This window comes from Falco punctatus (assembly GCF_963210335.1).
Source record: "Falco punctatus genome assembly, chromosome: 3".
NCBI lineage: Eukaryota > Metazoa > Chordata > Aves > Falconiformes > Falconidae > Falco > Falco punctatus.
The window spans coordinates 99,815,629-99,837,996 of NC_137582.1; the positions used below are offsets into that span (position 1 = coordinate 99,815,629).

At 42.2% G+C, this 22,368-nt stretch overlaps 1 protein-coding gene across 1 annotated transcript in view; it reads left to right on the forward strand.

The window, feature by feature from the left end:
• Positions 1–533: 533 nt before the first annotated feature.
• Positions 534–22,368, forward strand: part of CDKAL1 (CDKAL1 threonylcarbamoyladenosine tRNA methylthiotransferase) — a 428,463-nt gene continuing 406,628 nt past the window's right edge. The window contains exons 1-4 of the mRNA XM_080381401.1: positions 534–688; positions 1,900–1,937; positions 3,546–3,712; positions 6,559–6,671. Of these exons, the coding sequence (XP_080237527.1) occupies positions 3,546–3,712; positions 6,559–6,671 (280 nt within the window). The 5' untranslated portion in view covers positions 534–688; positions 1,900–1,937. The remainder of the gene's footprint in view (positions 689–1,899; positions 1,938–3,545; positions 3,713–6,558; positions 6,672–22,368) is intronic.

The following is a 22,368-nucleotide window of genomic DNA, read 5'->3' on the forward strand; positions in this document are numbered from 1 at the left end:
CATTCCTTTGGATCAGATACTTCAGAATCCAGCCCTGTTAAGTGGATGTGTATGGCTGGACCTAAGTTTCGATTAAAATAAAGGTGAGCCTCCGAGGGCTGGGACACCCGAGCGGAGAACGCGTGGCCTTGGTGCTCAGCAGACCCGGCACCGGTCATTAGTGCTCCAGGCGCAGCCAGGGCTCAGTGCTGAGGGAAAGTCCATTTCAGCGCTGCGACTTCGCCTTTGCTGTCACGACAGCCGCCGTTCCCAGGACAGCGGCCGTTCGGTGCCGCGCGGGCCGCAGCTCCCCCGGGCCGCACAGCCACGCTACAGCCTCCAGGAGCGGCGGGGCCGCGCTCGTTTCTGAGGGCCCTCCGGGGATGACGGCAGGGCCCCGCCGCCCCCCCGTGCTTTCCCGGAGCGGAGGAAGTGCCGCCGCTCCCTGCTGAGGGTCCAGCGCAGCGGCCGCCTCAGAACTCGTCAGGCCTCCCGCCGCCCCCGGCTCTGCTGTCCCCCGCGCAGGGCAGCGCACCACCCTCAACGCCCCCGCGGCGGGCCGGGCCGCGGTGCCGCCCCCGCCGGGCGCCGCGGGCCCTTTTGGCCGCCGCCGGCCGCCGTCGCGCCGCTGCTGCGCGCGCGGGGCTCGAGGCGGGGCGCGGCGGCTGTGATGGCGGAGCCCAGCTGAGGCGGCGGCGCGCGGGCGGCGGTGAGTGTCGGGGGTCGCGGCTGAGCACCCGTCCCGCTTCCCCTGCCCCGTTGTGACGGTCGCGGCCGCGTCCTCCCCTCCCCGCCCGGCTCTGCCGGTTTCCCGCCCGCGCGGTGCTGCCGTGCCCGCCGGGCCTGCCCTGGGCGCCGCGCTGAGGCCGGGAGCGGGCCGTGACCCCTCTGGCGGGAGCCTGCGGGGCTTCCGGCGGCCGGGCTGCGGCGGGGGGTCGGGTGCCGGCGGTGGGATGGGGGCGTGGGGAGGCCGGGCCCAGCTGGGCTGCAGGCCGGGCCAGGCCGCTGCTCGCCCGCGGGCCCGGACCGCGCTGGCCCCGGGCGCTGGGTACTGGGCGAGCCGGGCTGGGCGGCGGGTCCGTCGTGCTCTGCAGTAACGGCAAGGCTTTGTTCTGCGGTGTGTAAGCCTGGGGATAACATCCCGCGGCTTTACCGGAGACACCTGTTGGTAAATAGAGGAAAGAGCAGCCCTTTCCCACCTGGATGGAGGTTTTCTCTGGGAAGAAGTACGCGCCAGAAGACAGTGACTGAAATAGGCTAAGGCAAGGGAGGTTTTGTTTGTAGCAAGGCATTAAAGACACTTTTCATTGGTGTTTATTTACAAACATCCATGTTTTAAAGAAAACAGTGAAATTCTCTAGGTACAGCTCGACGGTATAGGAAGAATAGCTTAACTTCTAATTTTCTTGCCTCTTACTTGAATCCATCTGTCTGAGTAGCTGCAGGAACTATATTTTTTTAATCACTTGTGAATAAGAGATGCATGCATGTGGAACTGGTGCAGATACCAAGTAATCTATTCTAAAAAAACCCCATTGTTGGTAGTTAAAAAAAGTTGTGATTGTCTTTAGCTAAAATGTACCGTTAATCTCTTTCATTCAACATTTTAAAGTGAGTGAAGGCAGAAATCTGGAGCAGGTCTGAAAGCACTTAAATGCATCAGACTTTGACAAAAAAGACTCGATAAAAGAAGGACAAAAAGATTAATGCCCTTGCTCAGTGAAGGGCAGGGAAAATGTGGCTGCTTTTCCACCTTGTCAGCTAGTCAGCATGTGTACCCAGTCTCAAAGAGGTCAAACTGAGCAAGAAAACTTCTGTAAAGGGAGGACGGAAGCCTGTTGGACAATAACATGGGCTCGTGTTTTTTTGTCCACTGCTTCTGCTTGTTCATGCCGTGTCTTTTTTCTTTTTTTTCCCCAGAGTTATTATCCAAGAAGATTTAGACCTTGCTTAAAAAGGTAGGAATTCTGTTTTGTCTTTGTATTTTCTTTTCTGGGCCGCTGAAATAAACTAAGCTTATTTGTTTTGCCAGCTGCTCCATCTGATGTTTTTTCTGGAAGAGAGAAAATACAACAAATCAAAACCTTTTTTTCCATCCATATATGAGTTGGTAACTTTACTTGTTTGTACATATTGCTAATGGTATGAGGTAGTGTAAGGGATGTCAATTTCCCCTCCTCCCCCATAGTCTTTATTGTTAGACTTTAGCTGCTTCCCCCCCGCCCCCATCCTTTGCAGCATTTTATATGGATCCTGGGATTTTTGATCTAGAAGAATGCTAAATAAGTATCTTTGTCAAATGCATCCTTTTTTGTGACATCATTATATTCCTTTCTGGGTTAAATGCAGATGTGTAATGGTTCAGGTTATATGAAGTTTTATTATTAAGTATATTTTCCAAGATTAAAGGACTCATACTGGGAAAATGCACAGGTCTTATTGAATAATTCAGTTGCAACATCTGAAAGTACTTTGTGTGCCAGTGGCGTGGATTTTCTGTTTCTGAAATCTGGCTTTAAAGAAATTAAAGCCTTGTTTGTTTTGTTCTTCACTGTCAGTTAGGAAAGTGTATTTTCCCTGTAAACTCTGTGAAATGCCCTTGTGTGCTTTCCTGTTGACACGTGTACAAAACCAAATTTCCAACGGTAAATCAGACTTTACTCTGAGAATTATACAAGGCTTGATATACAAATATACAATAAATATATCAAGTTTGAAGTGTGTAATTAGTGCAGTAACTTTTTTTTTTTTATAGGCTCCTTTAGCAAATAACTTTTTTCCTTTGCTCAAAACTAATCTGAATCTTGAGACCTGCTAGGAGATATATATGCATATATATTTACTTTCTTGTGGAAAATATAATTAGATTGTAATGATCTTCTATGATCCAGATGACAATCCAGCTATTTTATATCGGCTAGGTATAGTTGTTTAACATCTTGTACCTGAGGACAGGAGTTTTTATTTTGCCATCCTGATGGAGTAATTCAGGTGAAGGACCTGTGGGATCAGGAGCTCTAGGAATAGTTTGGTTTGTTTTCAGAAGTATGATGAAGATGTATTGAAATACTGTGCACCTGCTTTCAGCACAAAAAAGAGCCAGAACAGCCTCTGAAGCAGGCACTTGAATGTTCTATCTTTCGCTCTTACCCTGTAATGCAAGGGGAAGCATGCGTATCACGTAACATTAACTCATTATTTCACTGTGATACCTGACATGATTAAGAATACTTTTGTCTTGGATCTGTCATGTCAGAGGAGCTGCGCAATTTTTGAATTAGAAAATGGCAAAGTACAGATTATTTAAAAAAAAAAAAAGTAATCCATATGGTTTGTGACTTTCTCCCTGCCTGTGTTTGTGATCTCAGAGGAGGAGGGCATCGGGAAATACCTCTGGATAGTTGATTGTTTTTCTGTGCTCAGTGTCCCTCATATGTATGATATATTGCCCATATATATAGAAATATACGTGACTCTTCTTTATGAGAACATATGTAGTAGATACTAGGCTTTGGCTTTGTATTCAAATGCTTGCTAATACTGGTCTTCTCTAATGCTTCTTGAAGATGCCTGCTGCTTGCGATTCGGTGCTTGAAGATATTGAAGATATAGTGTCGGCAGAAGACTTGAAACCACATGATCGACAGTTTGTAAGAAAGAATATTTTTCCAAAAGTCCGAAAACGCAATTCACAAAAAAATATTCAGTCAGATGATGATCCCCCAAGTGACAGGTAAATTCTTCCTATCAACCCTGTTTTGTTGCTTTTCTCCTATCTTGTGTGCGCTGTCAGCTTCTGAAAATAAGGTGGAAGTTCTTATTATCTCATGCAAAATCTGAATAGAAGATAAAAATGAGTAAAATAGTGTTTATAGAATGTAATGATAATGACTAATAAATCCTAAGCAATTGTCCTAGGTAAACTTTCTGTAGAAATCAGTTATGATTGAGATACTGATTAATGGAGTACTCAGACTGGGAAAATGCTTCCTGCTAGTTAAGCTTCTCCGGAGCTCATCTTGTCCAAACCCCCGGCTCAAGCAGGGCCACCTAGAAGCAGTTAGCGAGGACTGTGCATAGCCAGGTTTTTAGTATTTCTAACGAGGGAGATTCCACAACTGCCCTGTATAACCTGTGCCAGTGCTTGGTCCCCCGCACAGTGAAAAAGTGTTTCCTGATGTTCAGAGGAACCTCCTGTGTTTCAGTTTGTGCCCACTGCCTGTGGTCCTGTCACTGGGCAGCACTGAGGAGAGTCTGCCTTTGCTCTCTTTGCCCCCTCCCTTCAGGTATTTATATACATCAATAAGATCCCCTTGAGCCTTCTGTTCTCCAGGCTGAAGGGTCCCGGCTCACTCGGCCTCTGCTCTTAGGAGAGATGCTCCAATCCTTTAACCATCTTTATGGCCCTTTGTTGGGTTGTCTCCTGTATGTCCATATCTCTTGTGGGTGCATCCTATCAGGGCCCAGTGACCTATGTATGTCCAGTTTGCTGAGGTATTCCTTGACCTGATCCCCTTCCACCAAGGATATCTTTCTTGCTTCAGTCTTCCCACCTGGTTTCTGGAACCTGGGATTTCCAAAGGCTGTATTCTTGTATGTACATACTGCAAGTGATACAGTGAAACTTCTTCTGAACTTACTGTTTTATTTCAGTGGAAATACTCTGCAGTAACTATGGAATTTATCTCGGCACTTTTCCTTCTTGTGATTCCCATGAGAACAGGATCAGCTTTCTGCTACAATGGAATTGATTAAAGCATAGGGGAACTCAGTTAATGATTCTAGTTTCTGTTGCAGTTCAGAGATCTGGATTTTGGTTGGTTTGGGAGGTTTTTGGTTGTGTGTGTGTGGTGTGGTTTTTTTTTTTTTTTTTTTTGTTTTGTTTTTTTTAACTTTCTCCCATTATTTTCAAACTGGTGCATAAAACTTTCCACATTTTAAAGATGGAAATAAAGTATGTCTGGAATGCACAGGAAATTCAATTTTGGGTTTGCATTAGTTTTCAAAAGAGATTTTTATAAGCATAACAATGCATCTTTATGTGAAGCTCCATAGAGGTCCATTGACCCCGTTCTGCCAGGACTGTGTGTACAGCTGAACTGGTAGTCTGTAGATACTTCACACTAGCACTCCATTCTTCTAAGTATTCAGGTACTATATATATTGTTTAACAGGCTGTATTTTAGTACTTTTGACCCAAGAAAGCACGTTGAATGTATGTTGTTTAGATAGCATGGTTTTACATGTGCAACATGTGTTGCACTTGTCTACTTAATGGTCATTAGTCTCCCATCAACAAATTTCTGTTTCTAGCAAGAGGAAGTATCTTCAAAAAAAGAAACATGAATGGAGGAAAAAATAAAAAAGCTGTGGGCAGAGCAAAGGATTGTGTTCCAGGATGTGTGTTGTTCTTGTATTGGCATCTTTAGCTCGTTGGCACAGTTATCCAGGAGTTTAAATGAGAGCTGCTTGCAGAATTTTTTGTTGGTTCTTAAGCCATTGTGTGTGCTAGCTCCATGGTGCACATATGCTGTGCTGTTTCTGTAGCCCACAAGGTTGGGATATGAGCTTTCAGGTGATAGTGTGGCTGGTGGCAGGCCTAAGAATTTATAAAGATAGCTTTTATGGAGGGAACTATGATCAATGGGTGCCATAATATCAAAAGGTTGCAGTTTTGCTCTGACAGTTTGTTTGCTGGTGGCCTAATTTCAGTGCAATCACTTGTTAAATGATACAATAATTTTCAGAAAGTCAGTTATTTGGGATTGTCTTTTTATATATATATATATATATTAAAGTAACTGTGCTGTACTGAATCTCTTATCCTACAGCTCTTGTATCTTCTCTGTTCTGGAACTCTTTTCTTGCCACTTGTAATGGATTGACCCTGGCCAACAACTGGGCAGCCACCCAGCTATTCGCTCACTGCTCCTCCTAGTAAGCTGAGGGAGAGAATTGGAAGAGCAAAAGTGAGAAAACTTGTGGGTTGAGATAAAGACAAATTAAGTGAAGGAAAGGGTAGAGAGAAACCCCAAATGATGCAAAAGGAATCATTTGACACCTCCCACAAACAGACTGATGCCCAACTGGTCTCAGACAATGCCTAGTTTGGAGTGACCAACCTCCCAGTTTTTGTTGCTGAGCATGATGTCAACTGGTATGGTCAGTTTGGGTTGGTTATTCTGTCCATGTTCCCTCCCAACCTGTTGTACAACCTCCAGCCTGCGTGGGGTGGGGTGGAGCATGGTGGGAAGCAGAAGGTTTTGATGCTGTGCAAGCACTGTTCAACAATGGCTAAAACACAGGTGTGTTGTCAACGCTCTTTTGGTCACAAATACAAAACACAGTACAACATGGATTGCTGTGGGGAAAGTAAACTCTATCCCAGTCAGATCTAATACCTACTACACTAAAATCCCCTAGTTATGATGTTTTTCCCCAGCTGTTTCAGAGTTGTTACTGTTTGTGTTGATTATTTTATATTCAGAGTCTTAAAATTAATTGAGTCTGTTTAGTGGGCTTGAAGGGGAAGCTTGTTCATCTTTTAACTTGCCTTTTCTGTTCATTTTTACTTCATAGCATTATTCCTGGTGCTCAGAAAATCTGGATTCGTACGTGGGGATGTTCGCACAATAATTCAGATGGTGAATATATGGCTGGACAGCTGGCTGCATATGGATACAAAATCACAGGTAACAATATCAGAAAAGTTGCACAATTCAGTTTTGGGGTGAATGTTCAGAGCTGTCAAGCTGTTATTAAATGTTTTTAGTCTTAATTACACTTTTTTTTAATCCCTCTTTGATCCCTTTCTGATTTGAAGGTGAGGAGGTAAAGTGCTTTCCTGTCATTAAGCAGAATGATTACAAGATGAGTGCTTTCAGAATGGTTAGGTTTTTCCTGACAGGGCAGCTGTCTAATAGATGTCACGCCGTGCCTTTTGTGGGCATTTTGCTTGCTAAACTTAATTGAAAAGTTTCCATAAGAGTGGAAGGGGAAGATACTAATTCTTGGGCAGAATCTAGCTGGTTGTCTGATTGTAATTGGTGGAACCCAACTGAGAGAGAGAGAAAGTGTGTTGTCACTTAGTGATGTGTGTGTTTGCTGCTGGAGCAGAGGTGAACTACTCCATGTGAATGATCCTTTGTTCTGGGAGGGACAGTCAGTATGATGGAGGTGGGATGATACAGGATTGTATCTTGTACATTCAAAAGAGCTGAAAATGCTATTTCTCCTTTCTTTCCAAATACTTTAAAACACTCCCTGTCATCTTGTTCCTTTTCCCCACCCCTAAACAAAAAACCCAAAGTTGTGGTTGTGCTGGCCACATTTCATCTCATTAATGTAAACATGTTGGGAAAAAAAGCTGTAGAAAGCTGAAAATGTAGATTGATGTCATGTTTTGATGGAGAGTGATTGTCTGAATACTTTTGTGTAGTTTATGACTAGTCAAAATAAAAATTTAAATTTTATTCATTAGTTTAAGTTTTGGTCTATCTTGCACTTAAACTTACGTCTTGCTTGTGCTGGAAAACTGCAAAGTTGTCTGTCCTGACATTTTGCTAGTGTTTTATTCCTGATTTCACAAAACACTTGTTTCTTTTCTTGAACATCTCGTGATATCATTAAATAGTTACCTCTCATTTTCCTTCTTTGCAGTTGATCTTTTTGTATGTATCTTAGTAGAAACTAGATACTGAATTATTCAAGTGCTGAACTATTTTAGGGAACCCAGGAGACTCTTTAATTAGTGCAGCTCTGGAGTGGGTATGCTTTTTTCACAGAGAAGTAGAGTGCTGGTCCAAAAAAGCCTTATTTGTAACAGCTGTTTGTGAAAGACTACAAATGAGTTCTCAGTTTTCCCTTGTTATGGCTTTCTTAAATGTAACTTCTCTTTACCTTAATTTCTCTAATAGGTAGTGTTTCAGAAGCTACTTCTGGCTTGTCAAGATTCGGATGCCTGTCCTGTGCTTTTGGAATTTTATTGGGAGAAGTGTAGGAAAGATGGAGTGCAGCGAAGGAAGGAACTACCTAAAATTTTTGATACATTCTCTTTCTAGAGAATTAAGTCTTCATAACTTTAGAATAGAAATAAGTCTACATCTAGAATCTGAAAGTGAGGACTACAAACTGAATAAAAGTTGCAGTAGCTGGGACAGAAATACCCACAGAGTAATTTCGGTAATTATATAAGAAATTGACTGCTAGCTTCTGGTCGTCATTAAATTTGTCTTGATTTAGCTTATTTTGTGTGTATGTATATACATAAACTAAATCAAACTAACAAAAAAACCCCCAAACCCACCCCCCCGATGCTGAGTGGTAGGCAGAGATTACCCAGTGTGGTTTCTTTGTGAAATCAGGTAACTTCTTTTTAAGCTGGTATGTTTAAGGACCTCTGAAAACTTCATTTTTGTTGAACAGAACAAAAATACTGGCTACAGATTCTGGCTAAAGTAAATTTTTACAAATCCATCTATTGAATGTTCTTTTAGGCTGTTAAGGAAGGCGGAACTGAGTGCAAGTATTGCAAGAATGGTAGCTGTATGTGAGAATGAGGTGGTGAAGAGGGCAACTCCCTGTCTGCTTAATATAGTGATGCTTCTGGCCACAAGTGCATATGAAAGTGCTCTGTTACTGCTTGGATTGCTGATGATGTCTCTCAGATTTTGCACTGGGACTGATCCATTTAATGTCTGTCAAGAACGTGGAACACTGGATGCAGTGTACCTTCAGCAAGTTTGGAGACTGTGCCAAACTGAGTGAAGGGCTTGATAGACTGGAAACCAGTCCCGTGGTTCAGAGGGCCCTTAATCGACTAGTAGAAAGGGTTACTGGAAACCATATGACATTTAGCAAAGGCAATGCAAAATCCTAGGACTGGCATAACCCCAGGTGCTGGTAAAGGTGGGGTGGGCAGACTGACTAGAAAGAAGCTTTGCAGAAAACGATTTCTGGGATTGGCGTAGAGAAGAATTGAACATGAGTCAGCAATGTACTCTTGTAGCAAAAAAAGGCAAACTGCACCCTGGGCTGTGTTAGCAAGAATGTAGCCAGCAGGTTGGGGAAAGTGATCCTTCAGCTCTATGTGGTATGTAGGAGACCACGTTTGGAGTGCTGCGTCCAGTGGTCCAGCGGGGGCCCAGTTTTGGGCTCCCCAGGAAAAGAGAGAGGTAGGTGTAGTGGAGTGAGTCCAGTGGAGGGTCACCAAGATGGTTTGGGAGCACACAGTGTATGGGAGAGACTGGGAAGACTGCGTTTCTTGAGCCTTAAGAGAAGGCTCATGGAAGATCCTAGCTGCAGACGGCAATACTCGGTAGGCGGGTACAGGGAAAGTGGAGTCAATCATTTGTGAAAGGTGTGGAGTGAGATGGAAGACAGCAGTCTTACTCTTGACAAAGTTGCAGTTGAGATTTTTAGCACCCGGTGTGTAACTTCCTGCTCATGCTGTCCATCCTTCTGTAGAGGAAATGCCAGTATAGAAAGTTTCCCAGCATTTCTCAAGTATCTCTCCTCGATCCCTTCTTGAGAAAGCACATTATGTTTTTTTATAATAAGACATGTGAGAAGTTCAGATAGAATGTCAAGAAGAGATTTAACCTCTTTTTATCCTATACAGTGAAGCAGTTAGTTAGTATTGCTTAACATAATCCAGATTTCAAGCATTCCTTGAAATTTAACTTAATATTGTTTAACTATGCAAAATTTTTTAAAACATGTTTTCCAAGAGCAATAATCTAAATCAATGCCTCTGTTGCTAGAATTTCCTCAAGTTTGTTTCACATTAAAATGATAAAAGTTTTTCACTTTAGTGAGTATTTCTACCTGTTGTCACAGTGTCTTGGACAGCTATTACTTAAATAAAAGTGTTTTGATTAGCCTGTTTCCTATGTGTTTCTAAGCTTTTGAGTCAACAGTTATTAAAGAAGTGCTGGAATAAAGTTCTGGTTTTAGGAAATAAAATATGAGCTTTTACTGCTCCCTTATAAGGGAAACAGTAAGTACTGTTTGTAGTGTCGTCTTTCTAATTGCAAGACTGGGGAGGTGGGGTATGGAAGAAAACCAGCACCAGACAGACTTTTACTGCTAACTAGAAGTTGTAACTGCAACCTGCCTTATAAATTGACTTAGCTGAGACCGAACATGTATTGAATGTCTTCTTAATATAGAAATAAATTTTAAGATTTGTTGCAAAATGTCTTGTTCTAGTACTATTCCTTATCCCCATTTATTTCATGGATTCTACCCTGTTCTTGATTTGAATTCTGTTCAGGAGATGCAGAAGTCTTTTTTTTTTTTTTTTAATTTATTTATTTTCCTCCCCTTCCTTCTTTTTCACCCCTTGCCTTTCATATGTTTCAAAAATTCTCTTTCTGTACAGGCACTCTTTGTTGCTTTCAGTAGTGGCTGTACCCAAAGGTGAAAACTGAGGGCTGTGCTACAATTTTTCACAGCAAAGTACCTCTCTGGGGAGGGAGAGCCCAGTGTGGATTGGCGATACACAGATACTGCAATAACAGCAATGATCATTAAAAATTGGGAACTGCACCAGCTTAAAAAAAAGGCAGAGGGAAACCAGCAGAAGGGCCGAACCTGTTTTTGTGTCTGCTTGTACAGTGTGAAGGTAGGCAGTATTCTGAACAAATCTTACATGCCATCCTGTGGGAGCACAAAGCTCCTTTGTTAGACCGTACCACGCAGAAATGCGCAGACCAACTGCTGTCACTGTAGGGCTGTATCGTGGTACCTGTTTGTGTTCCGAAAACCCTATAGCTGACGGTGGCTTTTCTGGTTCTAAAACTGGTTTTTGGTTTCTTGGCAGCATGACTCACTGTATAGTTTAGATATGCCTGCAGACCTGCTAGGGTGTACCTCAAAGGGAGCAAACTGTCATGGTACAGACAAGTAATGCCTGCTGTGAAAAAGAGGAAGTGGGCGAGCCTGGAGCTCTCAAGTCCTGTGAGCCAGATGTTTGGGAAGGGAGTTCAGTATGTGTGCCACTGAACAGTACTTGCTTTCTGAAAAATGCAACCTAACATATATAGTCAGACACAGAAGGTGTTGGACTTCTGAAGCAGGTAGTCGTGTCAGTGTTTGTTGGCATCTCTAGGTTACTGGTTCTGTGCAGTGAATGAGTTCTGGCCCAGCCTTCTTGAACACATTTTGATGCATCAGGCAGTTAGTTGTTCTTGTTGTTCTGTGATAATTACTTTTGGCTTGAAGCTGTTCAGGTCTAAAGCATTTGCTCCTCAGTTATTGTAAAACATGCTGGAGGTGGGAAAGATGTTACTAATGACTTACAAAGACCAGAAGAATGAACAGTAACTTTTCTTTTTATGAAGAGGAAGCAAAAACTGTTATTAAACATTCAGTGAAGCTAAACCACTAACAGCTTATCTGCATTACCTTATTGTGTTTTTTTTTTTTTTCCCCTTTAGAAATAAAAGCTAGCATGGAACTTTTTCCTTCTGTAGTGTGGGATTCCAGAGCAAAAAGATGTGGGGTTGTTTTGCTGCCAATTCAGTGGCTTGGCTTTGATTTAGCACATAGAAACTAGGTTATATTATAGCTTTAGTTGTGCAATTTTAGACTAGTCTTTGTTCAGGCATTCTTTTTACTGTCTTGCACAATTTTTCTGCAACTTTGTTGGATGGAGAGATGCTGTATTTTTCTTGGGTTCCTTCCTGTGCCTCTTAAAGAGCTCACTCCGTTACTGTGATTATGATATTTGTTGGCAGGGCTTGTATCGGTGAGATTTGCCAATTCCTATTGAAGCTTAACGTTTATAGTCAATGTTATATGCCTTACAAGTTTGCAGTTTGCTGTGCAGAGAATGTATGTATTTCTCTAAAGCAAATCTCAATATTTTGAAATGCTGTTAAAGAAATTCTCCATTTTTATTGCATCTTCTACTTGTTAATTTTCTAAACATTTGTCAGTTCTGTTTACCAGTCGATATAGCTGAGGTATCCTTAAGTCTGTCCATCTGCTAAAACAGCAAATTTGAGTAGAAGAAAGAAGGAAAAAGACAAGGAAGAACAAATGATCTAAACTACTTAAGACCTCATGTTGAAAAGAAGACAGATGTAAAAGGAGACACATTTATTCTGCTGTTGAAAACGCAGATGAGGTGCTACAAACTAGTGCAGACTTCAATGTTCAAAGGCATTGCCTTGTGTTCATTGTGTTGCATAAACCATGCTTGCTTAGGCTTGGGCCACCCCATACAGATACAGCAAAGCATGCTGCAGCATCCATTGTATTCATCCAAGTGGTAAATAAAGAAAAGGTCTAAGACTCTACAGGTATTGATTGACTCATGGTTTGTGAGTCACAATTCAGGATCCGGTGCTTTAAGTGTTGATTTAAGAGTACTTTTCTACTCACAATAAAATTTCAATATTTTTGATTTATTTTCTTGTCCTAAAGTAGAGATCTTTTAAACAGGTTACTGTATTCTATACATTTGTTAACTAACAAGCAATCTGCAGCCTGTGTAGTGGCTGATGAAGTATTTAGACTAAGGTTCCTGCTGGTTTCTGGTGTGTGCTTTTAGTTGCTTAGAATCAGCAGTTGGTCTTTCCATTTTTCTCTCTCTGCCCTGCTGATAATGCTTCTCTGTTGCTTCATAAGTATCATGTAAAACAAATGGTAATGATTACTGTGTAATTTTGGGGTGCCAGGAGCCATCCTCACTGTGAGGTATTTTTAGTATTTTTTTTTAAGTTACAAGACAATCTTTATTAGCTGCTCATTAGGTGCTTGATATTTAGCCTTATCAATCAGGGAATTCAAGTTTAGTCTACATTTAGATTTGTGCTTTTCAGATGGTTGATTGCAGTGCCAATTTAGAAAAAATGGTACTTTACAACTTTTTTTTTTTTTTTGGTGGGGGATGAAGGTTTAAGTAAATGAAATAACCCAAACTACTTTTCTGGTGATGAGAGCTGTTTGTTTTCTCATGACAACACAGCTGTCATGACCATGTCATTCTCTGTGAAGCAGTTGAGCAATGGAGAAAAGTGAACAGAGCTGTAAATCCTGTGGTGTCTTGTGCCCTTCCTGAAGAATTCCCCTGTTGTCTAGAACTACTTGTAGAGTCACAATCCCATGCTATTTTTGTATTGCTTGATAACCTTACCAGCATAACTGCTCCTGCAACAAATTTCTTTTCCAGTTTCAAACTGATTGATAATCTGGATGTAAAAGGTTTTGGTTGTTGATACTGAAAGAGGCAGTAACGGAACTTAACTCTGTACCTGTTGTTAAAGGGAGAGAATTGTCTTCACAGTTCCACCCATAGGATCTTCTGGTTTCAGAAGGTCTTAAGTTGCTGCTTGTCACAAATTTGCTTTGTGTTTCGGTTCCTGGTGCTCAGGCTTGAAAACTCTGTTGTGTCCAGCACAGTTAGTACGTGAATGCTTGGGATATGGGTGTGGTGGGTTTTGTGATACTAAGTCTTACGCTACTGAAATGGTTGTTACAGGTGGACATACCAAGAACCATCTTGCAAGGAGCCCCTGCAGTTTGTTTAGAATCTGAAGCTTTTGTGGTGAGATCGTTAAGAGGATGAGGAGAGAGTGTGAAATGGGACATAGAGGGGAGGGGAAAAAAGGGTGCTGTTCATGGGCTGGAACAGATGGAATTGCACAAGTGTGGATGGTTAAGATGCCACAGCTCTTTGGGAGGGATACAGGTATTATCTGTGCAGCCTAAAAGTGTGCTTGTAAGGCACTGAGTGGGATGATAGGTCGGGATGCTGGTGGGGTGCTTTCCTGCAGTGTTTCTACAACATCATGCCGTGACTCATCTGCAGCAGTGCATGTTCCCTGGGTCTCTGTAAACTAACGTATAATTGTGGTTTTGGCAGCTGTGTATTGCTGTATTACTGCTCCTGTGTTCCCTGTAAAACTTCCTAGCCTGTGTGTGGCTAGAGTTCTGTTACTTATCACTGCTGACTTGTAGCACAGTGCAAGATGTATGACCCCTCTGTGGTGAGTTTTTCCTACCTCAGCTTCCTCAGCATCAACTTCTTCCTCCTGTTAGGCAACTTTCTGTTAGGTGGGGTATCTAGCTTTGAGGATGTTCTCTCTGTTACAGGATAGAACTCCTCTAATTCTTGAATTAGGAAATGTTTCCCCTGTTTATGGGAGAACTAGAAAGAACTAGAGTGTGTTTGCCCCTCATAATGGCATCCTGTATCTCTGCCATTAGAACTTCAGCTGACAAGTGTGTACTGTTCCCTTTTTCCCCACTTAAAAATCACCTATTTTACAGTCTGTCTGAGAAGTGATTTATTTTTCTTTTAGTGTTTATATTTCAGAGTCACAGAGCTGGCAGCTGAAAGTTGGGAGCAGGGCTGAGAGCCCAAATAAATCCTACGTGCACAGTATCTTTAGAGACACTTTTAGAGAGCCTATGTGAGTAAATTTAAGCATGCATAAATGTTTAGGGTTAATTCTAGTGGTAAAGGAATTGGCTGTGTGCTCTAGTGGTTGGGCAACAAGGTTTAGTTCTGGCAGTGCTGAATTTACTGTAATCCAGAAGAATGACTTTGAAAAGGATTGAACCATGAAGGGTAAATTTCAACTTCTGGTAATGTGCATCCTTCTATCTGGAACGTGTCCCTGTGGTAGATCATTAAGGAATCAGTAAATGAAGCATAAATAGCAGTGATGAAGGGGGTTCAACTTAGCATGCAGGTGACGTGGAGCTTTGTTGAGTGCTCTACTGAGACATTAGTTTCACACATCTCCTGGTTTGTTGTGCTACAAGTAATAATTTATAGAAGATTATAAAAGCTAGCGGGAGAACAAACTAGATTTTTATAACCTGAAGAGATTTTTGACCATGTGGTCTTAGAGGTAGGAGCCAGATCATGTTTTGATCACAAGCATTTGTAAGAGCACCCGAAAAAGATGTGCCGGGTACCCCAGGTGACTGGGGGATGGTGGAGGACTGTTAATATTTCTGCAGGCTCCTGCTGTAATTTGGCTACAGTTTGACTTGCTAGAAAACAAGCAGCTTGGCTGCAGTTTGGTGTGCTAGTAAGGCTGAAGCTTAGCTGCAAGTTTCTTGTTTTTGAGAAACTGTTTGATTGCGACAAAGTTCTCGCCATGGTCAGCCTTTGCTGTGCAGCTTTGCATTCATATGCTTTTAATATATGTTGGGAACGCTTTTTTGACACTCACAGTGTGGGTCCCTGTGAGTCGATACTGCTTTATGTTACCTTACGGAGGCAAGGCAAGCCTGAGTGAGTGAGTTTCTGGCTGGTTGCCGATAAGAATGTCAAATGTAGCACAGCTGATCTTCAACTGGGCTGTGCCTCCAAATGCGGGGCATTAACCCATATTGTTCTCTGTCAGGCCTGGGGGTATGTTGAGACAAGACTGCCATGGCATTCTGGAGGCTGGCTGGAGACAGTAGAAATGCACTAACTAGATAAGAAACACAAATTGGTTTTGGTGTTTTTCCTCATTAAGGGGAGCAAACAAAGTATTTTTTTTTTCCCCTGTCCAGCAAAGCTAAGTGTAATTTCTATTTCCTTCTTCGTGGCCAGCTTGGGTTCTGTTCATGTAAGCCTGGTAAGTGTTTCCATGGCTCTCGGGTTGTAAAAACAGGTCCTGTGACTGAGCAAGCAAGTCACAATGCATGTAGGTATTTTTTATCTCTCCAGGAGTCCCATCCCATCTTTGGAGGCTATCTGATACTGTCTTAGATAATCTGTGCTTTTCATTTATGCCTTTTCCTTCGCTTTCTCTCTTCCTTCTCTTTCTCTCTCTCTCTCTCTCTCTTCCTTCTCTGTCTCTCTTTTCCTTCTCTAATGATGCAGCCCTGTGACCCCCCCGGGCAGGCTGGCGCGAGCAGGATCAGCCGGACCCTTCTGATCTCTTGCCATCGGGATGCCGCGCAGCTGTACAGCAGCCGCAGACACACGTATACAATAACGTAGGATGTCGTTCGGACCGGGAACTTCTCCAGCTGCAGATGGGTTACGATGTGTCCCCCCTGTGGGAAGGCGGGACCCTCGGGGCCGAGGCTGGGTGCTCTGTCGGTGGGAGCCAACAGGTGGCAGCATTGCCTAAGGAGCGGGGCGGCTCCTGCCCCCCCCCCCCCCCCGGGAGCGCCCCCTTCTGTCAGCCGGGGGGACGCGTAACCTTTTCATTGCCGTTGAGCTGCGTCACTGGTTTAATGTAGGGATGCTGGCCTGCTATTCAAATTGGAGGCGCGGTCGTGTGCATTTAAATGGTTTTAATTTATATTAATTGCTATTGTTCTGATCTCACGTCCGTTTAGTTGGCAGCTTTGCTATTGAATATTAAGAAGGTCTGTGTTTCGTACTTCTGTTTTGTCTCAGAGTTACTGCTCTTAAGCTCAAGTTATGTTTTATGTTGGACTTGTTAGTTCCCCTGCCAAAGAGTCTGTATTATGGGTTCGAGATTCATAACATAAAATTACTAAATTCACCTTTCTGAAGAGCTGTTCCGTTTGGAAGCCCCTTTTTGTTTCATGGCTGTTGATCTAGGAAGGTTGGCTTAATATATATAAGGGCTTCCCTTTGAAACGTTAATTGAGGGTTTTGCTTATAATGATCAACACAATCCCCCGCACATTTTCATTAAGGAGTGATTTTAAATTTTTGTTTTATTTTAATAATCTTACATAGGCTGCCTTACAGTGCCTGTAAGGACTGCTGAACAAACGCTATCTGTTGAAATGTATGACTACAGCATAAGCAAAACCAGGAGTTTAGCTAATAGTATAAAGGCAGATGGTATTCAGGTTGGACATCAGTAATTAATTGTTACGGCTTATTAACACTAGCATTTCAGGTAGATGATAATTATTGTCATTAATGCAATACTATCCCAAGTTTTCAAAACTACATTTTCCAATTGTTCAAGCATTTTCTAAACAATGTACAGGACATGTGTTTTTAAGGGAAAATGACACTTGCTGTGAATTGGCATCCTAGGTTAATTATAGGTGAGGCCTTGCTACATGCTTAGCTTGTGAATTTTGTGTGGTTAAATTAGGGTTTGTGCAAATACTTTTTTTTTTTTTCCATTGGTGAGCATATATGATTTTCTTGAGCTTATTTTCAGGAACTTCTGGATTGTATAAATTTTTCATCTTCTCAGCTAAGTATTTTTAAACTTAGTTTTTTTACAGTCTTTTATTGTGAATGGTGTTTACCATAGTGGAGATAAGCAAGTTGTCCAAGGGCAATCTCTTCATCGTATGTGTTGGGAACAATAGAGCTGTGCGCTGGGGAGCACTTGGGTTTGCAGGGAAGGAGCTCTGTGCCACTGCCACCATCTGAAGCAAAGCTGGAGCAGGTGCTGTTTGCATCCTCCTCGTGGTGAATATGGAATTACCATTGGATCTTCAGTCCTTCTGCTCTTCTCTGTGGCATCACTACACTCAAAAGCCTATTTTGATATTAAGCAAGTTATGCACAGGCTCTTAATGTTTCACAGAAATGGAGTAATTTTTTGGTCTCAGCAGCACTACAGAGATACCCTTCACCTGAAGAGAAACGATAAGCTGCTCTGCATCTCTGAGATGCAGAGAAACAGCTTTATTGCATCATATTCCCTTCATATTGCATCCCTTCTCCCAGATAACCAGCAACAGGACAAGAGGAAGCAGCCTCAAGTTATGGCAGGGGAGGTTTAGATTGGATAGTAGGAAAAATTTCTTCCCTTGGAAAGGGTGGTCAGGCATCGGCACAGGCTGCCCAGGGAGGTGGTGGATTCACCATCCCTGGGGGTGTTTAAGAGCCATGTAGATGCGGCGCTTGGGGACAGGGTTTAGTGGTGGGCTGGGCAGTGCTGGGGTAATGGTTGGACCTGATGATCTCAAAGTTGTCTTTTCCAACTGAAATGATTCTATAAAACTGCATTTCAGAATGTTTCGTGTTGGCATAACCTGTTTCTGCAGTTCTTCAGAAATTTCAGCCTTGCCCTAGCCAGTTTCTGTGACGTCTGTCTTTTTTTCAAACCTTTGGGGAAGAATGATCACAGCATCTCTCCCAAACAGCCGAGCACCCCTGGGGACCTGAAGCTGACTTTGCTGGTGCAGTCTTTACAACAGTCGTGCTTAGCCAGGGCACGATGTGTCTGCAGGAGTGCCCTCCCGTGAGTCACACGTGCCCTCCTGTGCATCCTGCAGCGTTCGTGTGCTACCAGCTGGAGTTAGCACGTGAAGTGTTGGGGTGAGCAACAGGCTTCATCTATTTAAGCAGAAGACATTAGCATTTGTCTTGTGTGTCAAATCCCTGGCTTTGGAATTTGCTTAGAGAAAGAAACTAAGCAGGAACTTTGTCTTGGATAACTATAAATAGGCTTGGAGTTAATCATGCCAAAAATGAATTGTTGTTGACTGGTACAAGACACGAGTGTATAGAGAAGTGAGGTTTTTGGCTTGCAGTGTAACAGAAGACAGATCACTTGGCTGCCGATTTTATTAGGCATTTTGGACCATCAGCTTTTGTTGGCCGGACTTTAAGGGTAGAAGTGTGCTGTTTGTAATTGATTCCCTAAGTGATAGCTGACTTTTGAAATTCTGTTGTTTGTTTATGGGTTGGTACTTTTCTGTTTGTTTTTATCATGCTTGGAAAAATTCACTTACCATTGGTAAATGTTAATCTTCCATTGTAAATGTAAAGATGTAGGTTATCAGATAATGGTAAATTTGAGCATCCAGTATCTATTTAACAAGAAGTTGGAGTCTTACGATTGGTAGCGATGGAACGAGAATATCAACTGAATGTGCTTTATAAGTCTTCTAACTAGAAAATTAAAAAGAAATTGTTTGAGATAGTCGTTGATATATTCTCAAAAGTTCCAAATATCCTTTGTAACATTACAGTGGAGCAGGAAAAAAACAGTAATAGAATTTTTTGTTAAATGAGAAAAATCTCATTGTTGAAGTGGTGTATTTTGTTTTGGGTTTTTTTTGTGTTGGTTGTTTTATGTGTGTGTGTTTTTTTTTTTTTAAACAGGAAAGTGACGAGAGGAAGGAGGAGTTTCTCAACAAACTATTTTGTTGTGACAATTGTGTCTTTTTTTCAAAAAAAGGGCGGGGTGGGGAAAGAGGCTTGTTGGAACACTAGTGTATTTTCTGGATTGTCTTTGGGTCTATCCATGATTTTCCAAATACAGACACCACAGAGCAGGCAAAACAGCATTTTCTTCTCTGGCTGATGGTTCATTTACAGCTGTGTCTTTCCAGTGCTGCCAGTGGCTCCTCACTTTATTGTGGCAGAAGTCCCTGACGTGGAGGGGACTGTGACCTTCACCTCTGCTGCTCAGCAAGTTGGGGGAGATTCTCATCGTTCAGCAGCACCCCAGCATGATGCTGCTCACCCGCTGCAGGCAGCCCGGGCACTGGGTACCGGGAGAGGAGGTTATTTCTGGGGTGTAAACTGATGCAGAGGAGGACTGGGAGAGGAATTTTCAGTAAGGTTCTTTTCCCTGACCACCTGTAGGGAGTAGGTTGTAAATTTATGTTCACGACTGGCGGAGCCCTCTCTTAGGCCACCGCAGCCTGTCCTAGATCAGTGGCCAAAAGGCACCTGCATGGTGGAGCTCTCCATTCCCGCGCTGGGCTGGGCTGGGCATCGACGTTTGTTTTAGCTGGGTGTTGAAAACCTCCAGCGACAGAGAATTCATAACCCTTTCTGGATAATTAACTACCTTGCTGGTTGAAAAGCATTTCTGAATGTGTAACCTAAATCTCTTAGCACAGTTCAAGCCTATAGCTGCCGGTATTTTCGTTAGCGGGTATGGAGACATCCAATTCATTCCTTCATAGCAGCCTTTCACGTATTTGAATGCTTGTTATCACTTTTCCCTACAGGCATATTACGTGTAGGCTAAATAGACCTAATTTCTAAATGCTTCTCTCCTAGGTCATATTATGTATATCGCTGACCTTTCTTGTTCCTCTCCTCTCGACATTACCCAGTTTATTTGCATCAATCTTCAAGTGCATTAGTCTGTTTATCTAGTGTGTAGGATTCTGATAAATGGGTAGCAGGTGAATTTTATGATGCCTTATCCAAAACAGGGATTACGAAACCTTCAAATTTAGGTCCCATTACAACTGAATCTGGATCAAAGTCTATTAGAGAATAATGTTGTCATAATTGACTTTATTTCAATGGCAAATGCTTTGTAGAAAAAAAAACCAACCTGTTTGAGGTGGGGAAGCAGAAGTCCTGGTGTTAGCTTGTGTTCTGTCCTGATCAGAATGCTTTGTTGCTCTGCATCTGTTTTTTAGTATTTCTCAACTGAATGCTACTAATTTGTAGAGCTTCATGTTTTTTTGAGGATTTTCTGGTGTGGCTCACTCAGAGACACTGCTGTTGTTCATAATGTTAGTATTCTATCTTTTTTTTGAGAATACAGACTCTGAATTGCTAAGCCAAAGGTTGTCATCACACTTCTGTTGTTTGCCTTTTTTTTGAAATTACAGTGGGAAAAAAAATACTCTGCTTGTAGTTTTATTTTTTTTTTTGGCTATGTTAGTCTGAAACCAGAGGAGTTCCTTGGTTTGATTTACTGCAAAGTTGGACAAATCTTTGGGAAGTATCTGTGCATATGGATTAAGACCTTGTGAAAGGCAGAGGGCAGAGCATTGACAGGATTGAGCGGGCAAGAAATGGCTCCTCTTTCATTTAGCACTGGGGCTTATGCTGAGTTAAAGCCTGCGCTGGTGAAACTAGACCTTTGTCTTGGAATACCTTATTTTAGTGTTTTGTGCAGTGATTGATTTCTGCAGGTATTTTGTGCGATTTGATCTGGTAAAGAATCCATCTTGATGCCAATCTTTTGGGCCTTAGTGTGTCCTTTTTTTTTTTTTTTTTTTTTTTCTTCCTCTCCCCTCCTCCTCCCCTCGCTATGTTAGAGAACTTGTACTTACTGTTGTCTGTAACTTCAGATGCTTCAACAGTTTGAGGCGTGACAAGGAGAGGATTCTTGGCCACTTAGATTTAGAGAAGAAAAAAACTTCAGGGAAACATTAGATCAAAATTTAATTTTGATATCAGACTTGTGATAAGACCTGTATAGGGCTGCATTATAATAAGAGTTATGCTAATGCTTACTTACCTTCTCCGGAATGTTTTTAGGGAGCTTTTTTTCAGAAGGAATAAGTTTTAGAAGAAAGGTGTATGAAACACCTTCTCCCCCTCTTTTAAGAGGCCGGAGTTTAGGTCAGTGGGAAGAGAATTGTACCAGTTGGTGTAGTTTCAATCTGTAGAATTTAAAATTTAGGTTTGCTTCTAGCACTGGTATGGGTCACTTCACTGGTTTCCTTGAATTCACTTAAATGAAAAAGACTTTAATTAACGTGTCAAACTTGGGGTCGTTGTAGCCGCTGTGCTGTGCATCACTGCTAGATGGCGCTGTGTACCTGTGCTGTCACCAGCAGGGCTCCTGCAGCCTCTTTCGGAGAGCCATTTAAATTAACATTTCGGTTAAAATTGGCATTTCATTGAATTTTATTTTCAATTTAGTCACTTAATTGATCCCACTACAAATGATCTCTTGGCTCAGGGACTTATTTTGCATTGTTTGAAAGGACTCAAAAGTTCAGAGTCAGCCCTAGCGAGTCGAGGTACAATTTTCCTTCGTTTCTCACACCAGTATTAATAATGCAGAAGCACTGCATACATTAGGCTTGGGTAAATATCCTAGAAGATTATTCAGAAAAAATGAGATCCATTGTCAGTTCAAATATGGTCACAAAGGAAATGAAGCAGTGATTAGTATAAAAGTCTTTGGAGATTAGAGGGATTTGTATGATTTTTCCTTAATTGTTCATCATCCGTGTATCTTCATGCTAGTTACATCAACTCTTTATTTCCAGAATCTTAGCTGGGAAAGCTTAAAAACTGTTGTAACTTTGTTCCTCTCTGCAAAATTGGATTTTTGGCTTCAGAGTGACTGTGCCATGTTGTTGCAAGCACGATAGTTGTTCATTCATGGAAAAGATCATATCCAAAGAGAGCTGTATGGGCGTGGTACCCAGACGCTCGCGATGTGATGCTGCCAGGGTTTTCCGTGTCCAATCAGGGTGGCGTCGGGGTTTTCATAATGATCAGCGTTAGCAAGGGGTTTTCACTGTGCGGCAAGTACAATATACTAAGCAGTCCGTTTCCTTTACTGTAACGGTTAAAAACTGTTTAGAAATATTGGCAAGGCAGATTTTCATGGTTCTCAGGTACGTACATCAGGAAACTTTGCATCTCTTAAAGATGTGGATTCTTCCAACAAAAGTGAAAAGTTTGCTTCGGCTGCAGCTTGTGCTGTGTATCATTAAAAAAAACCCAAAAAACCAACAAACTCCAAAGGGTCTGTGAAGTGCAAAAATGGCATTTAT